The following is a 16,957-nucleotide window of genomic DNA, read 5'->3' as shown; positions in this document are numbered from 1 at the left end:
CAATACTCCAGTTATTTGCCCCTGACAAAGTTCTCAGTCACTATTAAAGGTTTGGTGAACACACATCCACTGTTACTATACATTAGGCACAAACCCATAATAAACATACTTTTTAAAAACAAAACTGGGCTCACACTATCTGGAAAATATTGTGATTTGGTCGAATAAGTCATAGAAATCTTTGCAAGTCAAAAAATTTAACCTACCTTATACTTTTTCACAATAGTGCAGTATATTATAAAATAGATCTACTCTGATATATTGACTATTTGTGTTGAAAAGATATTTAAAGTTTTTTCACTACTGCATAGACTATACCATTTTATGCGTGTATTTGTAAGTATATTTCTTAAGAAAAAAATTATGGCCAAATAGAATTTCTTCATCCAATGATATGTAAATAACCCCTGTAATCTTTATTAGTTTATAGTTCAGCCATCAAGATATGAGAGTGCTCATTTCCTGACATCACCAACAACAGAAAATTAATATTATGGTTTTTGACTCTTTTTGCAATCTGGTAAGTGAGAAATGGTAGAAAAAGGCTTTTTACGGAAGTGTGAGTTAATAGAAACTGGTCCTTAAGGGCTGAAGTGGCAAGAGGAGGAGGTGATGATAGAAATCTGCAAAAAGTGGTTGTCACTGTATGGTGAAAATCTACAATTATTCTTTCTAGTATAAGCATTTCTTTCTATGCACTGATATGGGTGCATTCTACAAATTTGATATTTAAACATTTTTGTTTGCTGAGGAGAAGGAGGTGGAGGAGAGGGAGAGAGAAGCATTTCTCTAGCAGTGCTGTGCTTGGTCCTGAGATGGCAGTGTTTTCATTTCCACCTCCCACACTCTGCACATCTGTGTGTGTGTGTGTGTGTGTGTGTGTGTGTTTTACGTGTGCGCACCTTATTTCCAATTGGCTGGGCCGACTCTCTTTCCTGTAGAAATGCTTGAACATATGAGAGAGCAAAGCAGATCTTTTGTCTTGTGAGCCATTGTCAACATTTCAGACACAAGAATTCAGTTTTCAGCGAGTCCGAGTGACAGAAGGAATGGAGAAACCCTTAGGCCTGCTCATCCTTTGGCTGCAACTAGACTGTGAGTTAGAGGGCTCTGGAAATGAGCAAAGACCAGGGAGATTTCAGGACATTTCTCCCAGGGAAGAGAGAGAAAGTTAGGGACTTGTGCCTGTATGGTTTCCTGAAAGTTTATGCGGAACTTGAAAAAATAAATTTAAAAGTGATTTCTAAAGAATCATTAGCCACTAACTAGTCTGTGGTTCTCTTTCCGAACAGGGGTGAGCGGTAAACAGGAGGTGATGCAGAGTCCTGCAGCCCTGAGTGTCCCAGAAGGAGACAGCTCGGTTCTCAACTGCAGCTTCACTGACAGTGCTATTTACAACCTTCAGTGGTTTAGGCAGGACTCTGAAAAAGGTTTCACATCTCTGTTATTAATTCAGTCAAATCAGAGAGAGCAAAAGAGTGGAAGATTTAAAGCTTCATTGGATAAATCATCAAGACAAAGTACTTTAAACGTTGCAGCTTCTCAGCCTGGTGACTCAGCCACCTACCTCTGTGCTGTGAGGCACAGTGCATGACAGCCACCTGCAACCCATACCCAAACTCTACGGCCGGGATCCAACCACACGTCCTTTTTGCATTAAGAGGTTTTCTGAATTGACACTCTCTCCAGATAGAAGCAATTAAATATGCAAAACTTGATATAATGATTTGAAGTTAAATTGTGAATTCTTTGATCTTTACATTTTTATCAACTTTAAATAACTGTTTTATTGAGATTGATTTACATGCCATACCGTTCACTTTTTTAAAGTGAACAATTAAGTGGCATTTAATGCATTCACAATGTTGTGTAAATGCCACTTCTATCTAGTTTCAAAGACTTTTCAACATTCCAAAGGAAACCACATACCCATTAAGCAGTCATTCACCTTCCCTCCTCCTCCCTAGCCCCTGGCAACCACCAGCCTGCTTTCTAGCTCCATGGATTTACCTATTCTGTACATTTTATATAAATGGAATCATGTAACATGTGGCCTTGGTGTATGGCTTCTTTCACTTAGCATACGTTTTGGAGGTTTATTCCACTCAGCACGAACTAGAGAAAGCCAAATAGAGAACTCTGATCAATCACATCGTATGCTTCACTTCTGGTTAGCCTGCCTATATCTTCCCCATGCAATGGCCTCCATCTGGGGCACACTTGAAACTTTGTTCCTTCCCTTCCCCCATGGGAAAGCCTCACCACTCTCCAGCCTGTCTTTGAGTCTCTGCCAAAACACAAGTGATGGTAGCTGACTCCTTTGGTATAGCAAGCCCTGAATAAGTAGCCTTTGCTTTTCTCATTTGGTCTTCATTTATTTCCACATATCCCTCTCATAGACACTTAATTTTTCTTCCCTGCCAAGTTATAACTTTGCCATAGGAGTCTCACTTTGCACATGGAAAATCAATGAGCTACCACAAAGAATATTAAAGCTTGAGACAGCCTGGCCTTCATTCAGATAGGTAATTGATATGTAGCTAAATAAGACAGTATTATCGAGATAAGTCAGGGAGAAGTAAAACAGTTCTCAATATTTATATCCCAAACTGTATCATCAGTACAACCTGAAAACTTCCAGCGGACACCTTAGCCTTCCTGGGGGATTTTCTTATCCAGAATTGCTTGTTCCTATCTTTTACTAAATATGTGGGCTCTATATTGTGTGATGAGGGGAATGAGATACCATTCACAACATCTGCCAAGTCTGGATTTCAAAGCTGGTTTCTTTCTTGTCGTTCCAAACTAAGTTGTAGATAAATCATATATTCAGACATGTGAGATAGAAACGAGCTGTAAGAGTGGTAGTTTACTAGTTATTATGTTCCATGCTTTAAATAAACTTCTATTATTAATACAAATGAATTAACTGTATGATAAAAAAGAGGAGAATATTCACTCTTGAAAGAAGTTACTTTCCCCTACATGTGTTCACATTATCATAGATTTGGTATATTTTTCAAAAAGTAAGACATTTTAACCACAATCAGTTAAGACCCTTCCTTGCTTTTCTTATTTATTTATTTATTTATTTATTTATTTCAGAATATTATGAGGGTACAAATGTTTTGGTTACATTTTATATCTTTGCCTCACCCAAGCGAGGTTTAGAGGCATGCCCTTCCCCTCTACAATGCACACCGTGTCCATTAGTTGTGAGTTTACCCCCCAACCCCCTAATCCCTGGAGAATATTACTACCGTGTGAGCACCATAATGTTGATCAGTTAGTGCCAATGTGACGGCGAGTACATGTGGAGTCTATTCCTCCAATCTTGTGATACCTCACTACAGATAATGGGCTCAAGCTTAATCCAGGAAAATATAAGAGGTGCTAGATCACTGTCATTTCTTATAATTGAGTAATATACCAAATTTTAATAATCCACTCATGAATTGACAGCACTTGGGTTGTTTCCACATCCTTGCAATAGTGAATTGTGCTGCCATAAACATTTGGGTGCAGATGTCTTTATTATAGAATGTCTTTTGCTCTTTGGGGTAGATGCCCAATAGTGTTATTGCTGGATCGAATGGTATTTCTATTTTTAGCTCTTTGTCTTTGAGGTATCTCCAGATTCTTTTCCACCCCTTCCTTGCTTTTTCACTCCAACTTCCCTTTTATTACAAATCTACTTTTGTCAGGTGGTGATAAAGTGGCCACAAGTTTATTTGGGATCTGGCTAAGGTCAATTTAAATTAGGGATGCACTTAATTTGGATTTAACTGGATTTATTTGTGACTCACAATCATTTTATTATATATTTAGGTGTTTGCTAGCAAGATTTCACAAGTTTCAAACAAATTTTTTTTGACACTTACTAATTATTTCACATTATACTATTTTGCCTTTCTTTTTCTAGTGATGCATTCACAAATCTTTGGTTCCTCAGTGTAAAGTCATGATGGTCTATTGTCAGCCACTTTCCAGTATTAGAACCTATGTCCCATCTCTCTAACTGGCTCCGTTATACTTTTCTAGTTTCATTGTCCACTGCTGTGGTATCTGTGTACTCTATCTAAACTGGATTCTTTACCTTTCTTTGGTTATGCTTCTCCTTTGGCATAAAATGGCTTGGTTCAATCATATCTATTAAGGTTTTAATTAACTTTTTTCTGATTGGTCACAAAAGGTTTACATTTATGGGGATAATGTAGCACAGATAATATACCAGTACAATGAGAACATTCACAAATGTGTTTCTAAGATGGCACCCAAGATTTCTGCCCCTTTGTGTACACACCTTGTACAATTTCCTCTTGAGCGTTGGCAGGATTGGTTATGTCATATGGCAAAAGTAAAGGGATTTTGCCAATGTAATTAAAGTCTTTAAGCAGTTTGACTTTGAGTTCACCAAAACGGAGACTATCTTTAATAGGCCTGATCTAATCAAGTGGGCTCTTTAAAAGGGGGTTTAGGCTTTTCCTGAGATCAGAAAGTCTCCTGCTAGAGAAGTCAAGTTGCCAGGAGTTCTACAGCTATAAGGAAATGAATTCTGCTAACAAACAAGTGAATCTGGAAGAGGATCCACAAGCTTTGATCACAGCATTGTGAGATCCAGCTTTGCTGCTTTCTACAGAAACTGTGAGATAATAAATAAGTGTTGTTCTAAGTTGCTAAGTTTGTGGTAATTTGTTATACAGCAATAGGAAACTAATACAGACTTCATAAACTGGTTAGTGAATGTCATCAGTTCATAATATTTAGGATTTGTTACAGCATAAGAAAACTTGAAGATGTAATAAATGTAAATAAATGTAATAAATGTAAGAAAACTTGAAATGTAATAAAATCTTATAGCACTCAGTAACTTGATAGGTATTTTCCAAAATTTGACTGCATTCCTATAACATTATCATATGCATCGTAAATTTTTAAAAAAATGATCAACCATGCTTGGAGTAAAAACAGCATTATCTTTCTTTTCTCTACATAGGAAATATTACAAATGTATTGTCGTATGAAGAGCCACTTAAGAAGTATGGACACCAAAATTATAAAAACAAAAGTATAAAAACAAAATATAAAAACAAGAAGTATTATAGAAGTGTGTCAGAGAAATAACTAATAAAATATTATGGAGTTTTCTGAATTTTCTGACGTTTGTGGTATCTGTTTTTTAAAATTTGTAATTTGCTGTGATTTTATTTCTCATTCTAAAGAATTATTTTTCTACCCTCTTTTTTTATTCATAATTTTATGTTCTTCTTTTTAAAAGCCCCCTTCTTATAAGTTTCAGGCTTACAAAGCATAAATCCTCCTCTGTGTATGATCATAAAGCTTTGCAATCCAACCCCAGAAGGGCAGGAAGCATGAGGGCAAAGGTCACAAAAACTGTGAATTTCTCCTTAGCCATCTATTTGGCCTCTTGAGGGCGTTGTGGCCTAAATTGGAAATGGCTTTTCTGTAAAAGATTAGAATAATCTTACGAAATCCGTCCTTCCCCACAGCTTCAGGAGGTGTTCTGACAGCAGTTTTGGACAACGACGTATAAAGCCTCACAGACACCAGAGGCAGCAGATTTGTAAAGAGAGCACATCTACCTAATAGCTCCTGCAATGTCTTAAGAAGAAGAAATCTAAATCCCCTGTCATTTCTCCTTAACCTTGGAGCAACCTGGGTTCGAGTTCCCCAGTCACCAGATTTTCTTGGTCTGTGGGGAGTGCTTGGCTGTGATGTTGGTGTGCATCTTAACACTTGGGGGGCTCCTGTTCCCGAGCATCATTCCATTTTACTCCTTGTCCACAAATGGAACATTGTCTGTTTGGCTCTGAATAGAGACTTTCTGTGTTAGCTGAGTTCACTGACACAGCATTGATATTGCAGGAGGAACTGGGGCCCAGCTAGTGACCCAGCCTGATGTTTATGTCACTATCTCTGGAGGAACCCCTCTGGAGCTGAGTTGTAGCCACTTGTCCCTTCTGCCGTATCTTTTCTGGTATGTGCAATACCCCAACCAAGGACTCCAGCTTCTCCTGAAGTACATGTCAGGAAACTGTCTTGCTTCAGGTGTTAGAGGTTTGGGGGCTGAAGTTAGAGGATGGAAACTTCTTCTACTTGAGGAAACCCTCAGCCCGTGGGAATGACTGGGCTGAGTACTTCTGTGCTGCACCCCACCTTGCCCAGGACTGCAGGGGGAACTGAATACAGCCTACCTGAGACACGTAGCTTAAATGACTGAGGATCTCAGCCTCAGTTATTTTCAGGAAGTTGACATGTTCTATGAAGGCAAACAATACAAAGAAAGTAGAATCCTGGGAAGTATTTAGTTCCCATGGACATCTTTTATTTCTTTTATTTATTTATTTAGCCATTCACAAAGAAAAGACTCCTGGATCCTGACTCTAGAGGAAATTAGGCTATAGGATTTTCAACAAGCTGGAGGAAGTGACTTTCTCTCATGTCATTTGAGATAGTGATGGGCTGAGATGACTTGAGATTGCCCATGTGGGTTGGTATACGGCAAATCAAGTATTTGCTTTACATTATTAATCTCATCTCTCAAGCAATCAGAAAACCCAGGATAAGTGTTTATTTCAAACTGCATTATCTACAGATTATTTTACCCAGTCTCCTGACTTCAGTGAAAGAAACTTCTTCAAAGGACTTCAGCTAACTGATTAAAGTATTTGAAGTTGGGAGACTAAGTTAAAGCTGACATTTGAGGATGTGTATAAAGCAATCTTTCCAAAGACACTATAAGTAGGAAAGGATAAAAGATCTTTACCTAGTGGTCCCTATCAAAAGGCATTCTAAATTAAACACAGTGTCGTGCCAGAGTTCCACGTGGAATCTTGGCATTGGTTGTTCTATCGATGATGAGCCCTTTGTTAATCAGACACACTCAGATTACCTCTCTCTTCTTTTCCTCCCTTCTAATTCAATTTCTCTAATACTTGCTGAGTACCTAATAGCAATTAGTGATTCCTTAGTCATCTTTACTTATTCTCCTACATTATTCCTCACAGTGCCAATAGTAAACATTGGCAACACTCATGAGCAACTCATCTAATGTTCAGTATCTGCAGACAACTTCAATTTCTACTTTAGTGAAAATGTAAGGATTCTCATTTTCCATCCCTTTTTCCCTCCAAATCCACCTACAGAGAATTATTCATATTTATAATCCCAAGCAAAAGCACAAATTATTTTCATATAGCTTTTTAAAAACAGTTATTTTTCTTTTAAATTATTTAAAATAATCTATTAAAACTAAAAAGCAAAATACAAATAATAAACAATCAACAGTTTTAATAAAATGTATTTAAATAAAATCAAAATTTTATTTAAGTTTTTTAAGTGTAAATAAATTATATATTTTTAATAAAAATAAAACTATTCACTATTCTAGTCTCAATGTCTGTTATAGTTGCTAAAGTACATAATCATTATCACCTTTTATGCAGGTTTAATATAGAATAAATATACACACTTTAAAAGTAATACTGTTTAATATTATAAAGTGTTCCAGCCATTATGAACAATTTTCGTGAATACTATGCTGATTCATGAATACTCTGCACAACCTCAGATAAGTACATAAGAGAAAGAAAGAAAACAGATCCTTAGCACCCTTGGGAAACAAGATTTCATTATGTAAGAATCTATTGGATCCGTGCCATCTGAGAGGAAAGATTGGGCTAGTTAATTAATTTTTCTTTCTCTTCCCTGAATGTCCCCCAAATTTCAAATTAGAGTTTGTCTCCTATGGCAGCAGCAGCATAACCCACAAATATTTCTGACATTCAAACGCATTTTTAAGGACAAGGTTCACAGTATGTGAAGAAGGATTCTCCTTTATCCTCAGTGGTGTTAGTAGTTGCTAAAGGTTGGAGATTGTATCCAGAACTGAGTGACAGAGATATCTGGTGTTCTTCAGTACATTTATGTGTGTGTGTGTGTGTGTGTGTGTGTATGTGTGTGTGTGTGTGTGTGTGTGTGTGTGAGAGAGAGAGAGAGAGAGAGACAGAGAGAGAGAGAGAGAGTGAGAGAGAGAGAGAGATACTAAGAGGGAAAGAGATTAGGTGTCCCTGTAAAATATGGGACTCCAGGCAAGGGCCCTCTTGCCTGAGTCTAAAGATGGTGCCATACACATGCTCACTCATCTTCTCTTTTCCTTGTATTTAAAATAGTCACTTTTAAAGATCACTAACTTTGGTTTTATCTCTCTCCCATCCCATTACCTCCACAGAAGGCACACAGCATCACATCCTCCATCAAGTTGTGCCCTGCAATAGAAGCTTGAAGTAATTGTTACTATCTTGGTGTTCACGTGGTGTTTGTGGCTCCCTTTTGTTACGGCATCTTGTAGGTCTTTATTATATTCTCCTCCACTATATCACAAGCTGTCTGAAGAAAGATATAGTATCTAATTCATATTTACATTTCCCCAGGTCTAACACACTCTTAAATATATTGGCTAAACTGTATTGAGTCAGATTGCTGGCCTCATAGTTTTTAAGTTTATAGGTAAAATTAAACAGATTGTTTTCATATTATATAAAATCACATTACATTTATTCTCATAAAAAGGCTCTATGGGGACTCATAGTCCTATTTATGATACTGCCCACCCTGTGGACATGTCTGTGGCTGCATGTCCGTCTGTAGGTACAGCCCTAGGAAAGGACAGCCGGGCTGAGGTATGTGTATATGCTGACGGAGAAGAGTTCCTTTTTTAAGGTTTTAGCCCATCAGGAGGCACTATAGGCACTTTCTTAAACTGAGGTACTCCCCTAAGGGATCTAGCAGTATAGTTGTTGAAAGAGTTGAAAAAGTTGTTGAGTGTAAAGATGGGGGCTAGTAATAGCAAAGAGGGAAGAATAATTGTGTGTGAGGACAAACTTAATCCTTATTAGCCATAAGAAACATGTTTTTGCAGAGTATTGCTTTCAATGGATAGCTTTGTCTTCTAAAACAAGAGCAATGACTGATAAGAATATTCAAGGACTAGATTATAACTTTAATGCATATATATCTATATTTAAATTTTTATCATTATCTTTATCTATCTCTATCATTATCTTTATCTGTATATCAGAAAATATTCCTGGACCAAATGGAGAATCATATAAAGCCAAATAGAAGATGGAGAATTTCAAAAGAACAAATTCAGACTTTTTTCCTTTTTATTGCCTAAGATTTTCGTATAACAGGAAAAAATATGAACTTTCATTTCACAGGTTCAAACTTGTTTCTAAACAATTGAATGCCATCTTTTCTTTCCTCTGTCTCTTTCCTGTAACTAGAAAATTAAAAAAAAAAGGAAAGAGAAAAGGAAGAATATGGATGGAAGCAAAACATGTAATGAGAGGAGGAAGTGTGAGTAAAAGAGGAAGACAGAGGAATTATGAAGAAAACAAGATTTACTGAGCTGTAACAATAAGCCATAGGAAGTTTGTATGGGATAAGAATTAGAAAAACAAAACATATTGTCCAGCCAGGCTAATACATAGAAAAGATGTCTGAACCGATCCCATTTTTTCTCCCTCACAATTTGCAATCTTATTAGAGTCATTTCTTACAACAATATTTACTACAAGTGTTTGTTATTCTAGGAGAGTCCTAATTCACATATTTTGTATATTCCAGAAATTAAAATGTAATTGTAATTATAGGTAATAATTTATTACGCAAATTATTAAATGAATAACATTTATGTTCTTATCACTTTGTATGACTGGTATGACTTTCACCTAAATTAATTCATCGGTCAATAATGATCCTTTTGTTAGAACACACACCTGTTTTGGGGGGTTAAAAATGTGAATGGTCATTCTATGATCCTCCACAGGCTCTAATTAGTATAGTTGAGGCATGCCTTCCTTTGGAGGAGGGCCCTCCCCTTCCTTCTCTCAGGACCTCTCACACTCTTTACTACATCTAGGATTATCAGAAAATGTCCCTCAAGTTATAGAATAATGACCTTTCTTTTACCCTTCTAACTCCACCACTTTCCACCCATTCTCATGCAAGTTTGAGCTGGTGGGAGGGGCTGCCTGTCACACAGTGCCATTAAAGAACTAGGTAGTGTCTGGGCTGGAGCAGTGTTTGTTAGGTGGAGCTGACTGGTTGCAGGAGCAGGAACAGTTCCAGAACCACATCATGACATCCACCATTCCAGGATTTAGTTAACTATATTTTATTTTGAAAATGCCCCAAGCAACAAGGCAAAGAGTCATGAAGAGGCTACTGGGCACTCTGTTGGGACTTCTGAGTGCACAAGTTTGCTGTGAGTTGGGGCCATCCTGGATGGGAACCTGGAAGGATTTAGCAGCTGCAGTGTTGTTGGGGGCAGGGGAGGAAGGGAAGAAAGGTCTTAAGTCTTGCAGACTTTCTATCTTTCTCATAATCTACGGGGGCATTTTTAGTGTTACAGTGCCCATCACCTATGATTGTTCTCCGTTTCTGGTCAGGTGTGAGAGGGATAGAAGTGGAGCAGAGTCCTCCAGTCCTGAGTCTCCACGAGGGAGCCAGTTCCATGCTGTGGTGCAATTTTTCTGCTGCTCTGAGAACTTTGCAGTGGTTTCGCCAAAATCCAGGGGGACGCCTCATCAACCTGTTTTACATTCCATCAGGGACAAAGCAGATTGGAAGATTAACTGCCACAACAGTCACTAAAGAACGCCGCAGCTCATTGTACATTTCCTCTTCCCAGACCACAGACTCAGCCATTTATTTCTGTGCTGTGGAGCCACAGCACTCCCCAGGCACCTGCAGCCTGTACACAAACCCTCAGCAGGACTCAGCCCCTCCCCCAGACACAAGCACACCACAAGGCCATCACCGCAGCATTTGCACAGCTTAATATTCCTTACCTGCATTGGCAGAGTTTTAACTACTGATGCTTTTTGGCTCTACAAGTTTGGGGCTTTGGTCTTATTACCCCTTCTCAATATGCATCTCCTTCTGCACTATAAACATCTAACTTGGAACTAGTAGAATACCTGATATGAGGACAGAACGAAATAAATGTTTAAGCTATAGTATGCTAGACTCCAAAAGGGTAAAAAGTAAAACGAATAAAAAGAAAAGAAAAACATTCCAATAAAGATGTTATTAGACATCTTAGATAATGATTCAACTTGGTTGAGTGTCTCAAGCACATTCAGGTCTGCTTCACCACAACAGGTACCAACAGTAAAGAGTTCCATCCTACTCATGCAGCAAAGAAAAGTAAAAGTTCTCTGCATGTTCATATATTGATAAATGGCTGTGGAAAAAAACTCTAAAATGTTATGCTCCACTCAGCTAAGTCCCATTCATGTTCTTGAGACTTGTATGTATGGCCTAGGATATGACTTATCCTAGGGAATATTCCATGCATGCTTGAGAAGAATGTGTTTTCTAATCTTGGGTGGATGTGTGTTAGGTCTACCTGGTTTACAGTGTTGTTCAAATGTTCAATTTCCTTGTTGATATTCTGCCTACTTGTCCTATTATTAAAAGTAAAGTACTGAATCTTCAACTGTTATTGGTTTTTTTTTTGTTGTTGTTGTTGTTTTTTAGAGACAGTCTCGCTCTTTTGCCCTGGCTAGAGTGCCGTGGCATCAGCCTAGCTCACAGCAACCTCAAACTTCTGGGCTCAAGCAATCCTCCTGCCTCAGCCTCCCAAGTAGCTGGGACTACAGGCATGAGCCACCATGCTCAGCTAATTTTTTCTGTATATTTTTAGTTGTTCAGCTAATTTCTTTCTATTTTTAGTAGAGACAGGGTCTCCCTCTTGCTTAGGCAGGTCTCGAACTCCTGACCTTGAGTGATCCACCCACCTTGGCCTCCCAGAGTGCTAGGATTACAGGCGTGAGCCACCGCACCCAGCCCAACTGTTTTTGATAAATTGTCTGTTTCTCCTATCAATTCTGTCAGTTTTTGCATCATGTATTCCAAAGTATGTTGTTAAGTGCATATATGTTTATAACTGTTATATATTCTTAATAGATCGGCCCTTTTATCTTTCTAAAATGTCCCTCTTTATCTCTAGTAACATTTTTTGTTTGAAGTATATTTTGTCTACTAACAGCATAATGACTCCTGTTCTCTTATGGTTGCTGCTTACATGATATATCTTTTTCCCTCCTTTTACTTTCAACTTATTTATATCTTTTCATCTAAAGCATGTCTCTAATAGTGTATATATGTATATATAACCATTTTGATAATCCCTGCTTTTTAATGGATTGTTTAATCCATTCACATTTAATATTATTATTGATAGATTTATATCTGTCATTTTAATTTTGTCCTCTCTATGGCTTATGTCTTTTTTCTTCCTCTGCTCTTATGTAATTGCCTTGTTTTGCATTAAGTAAATATTTTCTTTGTAATATTTTAATTTCTTTAATTATTTTTCCCTTATGCTTTTTGAGTTACTTTCTTAGTGGATGCTTTAGACCTTACAATATATATATACATCTATACCAATCAGAATCCACTTCAGATTTATGCTAATTAATTCCAATAAGATTTTTATATATTACTCCTATATAGCTCTATCCCCTATCCTCCCTTTTTTTTGGTATCATTGTTATTCATACTATATCTATATATGTTACAAACCAACTATAAATTGTTATAATTATTTCTTCATGTAATTTTATCTTTTAAGAGGCTGAAGAACAAAAAGGAGAGCAAGTGTATACTTAAGAATTTGTTTTATAACCTTCTTACTTATTATTTCTGGTTCTCTTTGTTTGTTCCTGTAGATTAAAGTTACCACCTCGTGTTACTTTCTTACTCCAATACAGTTTTGCAACTCCCTTCCTCCTTTGTTCTTTTATTGTCATATATATTACATTTCTATATTTTATAAGCCCAATAATACAATTATATATGTATTGCTTATACAATTCCTCTTTAAATCACTTAAGAGTAAAAAGGAGAGTAAATATGCAATTATACTGTCTTTGTGTGTGTGTGTGTGTGTGTGTGTGTGTATGTGTGTGTGTGGATACAAATTGCTGTCTGGGGTTACTTGCTTCCAGCTTGAAGAAAACTTCCTTTATTATTTCTTATAAGATGGTTCTGCTTGCAATGAATTCTCTCAGTTTGTATTTATCTGGGAATGTCTTTATTTTACTTTCATTTTTGAAAGATACTTTTGCTGAATATAGGATCTTCATTGGTGGTATTTTTCTTTCAACACTTTCAATATATCTTTTCCCTGCCTTTTGGCTCTTGTTTTTGTTAAGAAGTCAACTGTTAATTGTATTGAGTTTCCCCCATAAGCGAAGATTTGTTTTTCTATTTCTGCTATCAAAGTTTTCTATTTGTCTTTCAATACTTTTATTATGATGTGTCTGGGTATGGATCTCTTTGTCTTCATTCTACTTGGAGTTCATTGAGTTTCTTAGATGAGTAGATTAAAATTTTTCATCAAATCTGGAAATTCTTAGCCATTATTTCTTTAATTTTTTTCTGCTCCTTTCTCTCTCTTTTCCAATAAATAACTTACTTATTTATTGGAATCTATTAGGAACTCAACTCAGCAAGAAAAAAACAAAATCCCATTAAAAAGTGGCCAAATGACATGAGCAGATATTTTTCAAAAGAAGATATACAAATGGTCAACAAAAATGAAAAATATTCAACATCTCTTTTCTTTTTCTGGTACTTTCATTATGCATATTGGTGTGCTTAATGGTGCCTTTCATTTCTCTGAGTCTTTGTTCATTTTCCTTCATTCTTTTCTCAGTCTGTTTTTCGATTGCATAATCTCTATAGATCTATCTGCAAGTTCACTGATTCATTTTTCAGGGGCTCAAATCTACTGTTTGTCCTTCTAGTGAATTTTTCATTTGATTATTACACTTTCCAACTCTAGAATTTCCCCTACAGGGTGCAGCCTATGATGTTGTCTCTCAGATGACACAGGGTCTTGAGTATGTGCACAGACAACCTGGTATGATAGTGGTTTTCTCCCTGATTTTTCTGTTAAACTATTTGCCTCTTATTGTATCATACTCAGTTATGAGCTTCCAGTAAGGAGGTGCTCGCTGACTACTCTAGTGTTTTCAACAACACTCTGGGGCATAAATTCCTCCATGGTCTGATCCAGTTAGATTCAGGCCCCTCTGCACAGGTAGTCTTTGCAGCCAATCCTTGAGGCTTGTTATGAGAGTCTTCCTGACTCTTCTTAGTTGTTTTTTTTTTTTTTCCTGTTTCTCTCTATTAATATTTTAGCCAGTCGTTTGTGATTTAGCTTGCTTCTCTTTGGAGCTACCAGCCTCCTCTTAATTGCTTACCACAAAAATCCCCATTCATTTCAACAGCACCCTTAAGGCTTAGAGTCCCCAGTGCTCTGTTTCAAATAAAGTTTTCCTAAGGGAGAGCTCCCTGTTCTTACGGCTGCTTCTCTCCCTGGACACAACGTCTGTGTCACGGCTCTGGAGCTATGTGTGACACCCTTACTTTGTGAGTAGGGTGCTGGGTGGGGACAGTATTCTCTGGTCTTCTTGGCTTGCCTCTTCCAGTATGGAACCTCTACCCTATGAGCACGCTGTGTGGGTGCTGAGAGGTGAAAAGGAGCCCTAGACCTGCCCTCTTAAAGCTATTGAGTTTCCTAATTTGTGAACATGATATATTCTTTAATTTCTTGAATTTTTGTCAGCATTGTTTTTGGACTTTTTAGTGCAGAGGCCTTAGACATCTTCAAGAAAACAAAAACACAAGCCACCAACTAGAAGATACTATTTGAAATGTATATATGATTCAAAAGTCTTGTGTGTGGCATATGTAAAGAGCTTTTACAACTCAATGAAAGAGAACAAATGATCCAATTTAAAAATGAGCAAAATATTTTAGCAGACTCTTCATTATAAAAAAAGATATAAATGACCAATAAACACATGAAAAGATAGTCTAGGTCAGAGATCAACAAAATGTGGCTCATGAGCCAAATTCAGCCATCTAGGTATTTTATATAGTTTTTTTGGAATGCAGCAATGCTCATTTGGTCATCTACTACCAATGGCTTCTTTCCCGCTACAATGACAGGGCTGAGTAGTTGCAAGTCAGACAAATTGGCCGACAAGGCTGAAAATATTCACCATTTGACCCTTTATGGAAAAATGTTGCTGATTCTCATGTCATTAATCACCAGGCAAGTGCAAGTTAATGCCACAACAGGATTCCACTCTGTAGTCTTTATGTTGGCTAAAAATAAAAAGATGACTATATTAACTGTTGACAAAGATGAAGTACAATTATCTAATTTAGAATCTATTTAAGGACCTGTTCTTTTTAGTGCAAAGAGCTCTCCCTGATCTGATGCTGATGCTGATGCTATGGGAGGAAGAAGACCCCATGCAGTGACTCAGTCTGAGGGTGAATTTCTGCCTCTGGAGGAACACCAGGACAGCTGTCATATCACTGTGCTTATTTGAATAGCCCTATTCTATTCTGGTACCTCCAGCATCCCAACCTATTCCTTCAGATTCACCTGAGACACACCTTTTACCTGAGACACACCTTACCATAGACAAGCAGAGGTTTCATAGCTGACCTCAACAAGACAAAATCTACTTCTATCTGAAGAAATCGTTAGCTAAAGAGGAAGACAGCCAATTATTTCAGTGCTCTGATTGGTGCAGAGGTTGCTAAGCACAAAGTTGTAAGAAGCTGGAAAATTGTTCAGTGTAAACTTCCTACATGACCACAGAGGGGCAATGCTGTGTCAAAGAAGATTAAAGTTTGTCTCATGTACACATGTTCATCAAGTAGCCAGAGATTATCCTTAAAAAGTCTAATAAATTAATCTCTGTTCTAATTTATTTTTTATATTTGTGTGTATATATATATATATGTGTATGTATGTGTGTATCTCACATCCAAAATAAAGCAGATAAGGATATAGAAGGCAACTGAAGAAGAGGAAATAGGAATGGTCAGTGAATAAGTAAAACATCAGCTTCCACAGTACTCTAGGAAATCAAATTAAAAGAAACTACTTTTCATTTCTGTCACAGCAATAAAAGTTAAAATGTCTGATGATATTATGTGTTGATAAGAATATATGGAGATAAGGCTACTATACTTCTCCAGGTGGAGAAAAACAACCACACAGAAAATAATCTGGACATTCACTTAGGAGAACAATTTGCCTAAACTAGTTAAGGAAATACATATGCTAAAAAATCTAGCAGTACCTGATATCTCCATGAAGGATATTAAATATGTGAATAAGGAGTTATCTACAAGGATGCTCACTTCAACCCTGCTTGAAAGTAATAAGTATAATTATTTTTGGAAGAAAAAGTAGTTGTTTACTCATAAAATGGATGTATGTAACTGGTACAAGCAAAGAAGTGGTTCAACATATATTTTCTTAAATGACTCTTAAAAAGAAAATTTTGGATGTAAGAGCAGTTGTGAGAATGATATGTACTGCATGGCACCATTAATGAGAATTCTCAAAATATAAATACAATACAATATATTGCTTGTGATGCATATCTCTAAGAGTTAAATTTAAAAAGGCATACATGGGTCTTCCCAAGAATGAAGTCTACTTGGGAATGACAAAAGAAGGAGCAAGGGTTACTATTTTAGCTCTGTCTGAAATGTCTGAGAGACAGAAAAGAATATCTGTAGAAAACAGCAAAATTAAACATTTATTCTTATGTTTATTCTCAATGCCAGGTACAAAAGTGTCTGCTATATAATTTTCGGTACTTTTCCATATGAGAATTATTTCATAAAATAAAAAAAATTTTTTTTAATGTATAATAAAAATCACAGTTTTTCCCGTCTCCACCAGTCCACAGAATGGAGAATGGGACACTTACAGCCTATGACTTTGCCAAGTGTGTTCTGATAGGCCACAAAAATGCCAACAAAAGTCTGCTGTAAAAAACTCTCTGACTGATATATAAAAAGTTGTTCCACCTGAAGTAAACAAACC

At 36.9% G+C, this 16,957-nt stretch overlaps 3 gene segments (V, D, J or C); all 3 read left to right on the top strand.

The window, feature by feature from the left end:
- LOC123620673 overlaps positions 1-16,957 on the top strand; it is a 477,715-nt gene that overhangs the window by 57,695 nt on the left and 403,063 nt on the right.
- Positions 504-1,685, top strand: LOC123620809. The segment is given in 2 exon segments: positions 504-1,095; positions 1,293-1,685. Coding segments are annotated over 2 exon segments (348 nt in total).
- The window catches only part of LOC123620697, a 362,704-nt gene continuing 355,959 nt past the window's right edge, over positions 10,213-16,957 (top strand). Inside the window, 2 exon segments of the V gene segment in view lie at positions 10,213-10,291; positions 10,476-10,752. Coding sequence covers positions 10,213-10,291; positions 10,476-10,752 — 356 coding nt within the window.

This window comes from Lemur catta, chromosome 1, assembly GCF_020740605.2.
Source record: "Lemur catta isolate mLemCat1 chromosome 1, mLemCat1.pri, whole genome shotgun sequence".
Lineage (NCBI taxonomy): Eukaryota > Metazoa > Chordata > Mammalia > Primates > Lemuridae > Lemur > Lemur catta.
This window is presented reverse-complemented; position numbering and strand designations above follow the sequence as displayed.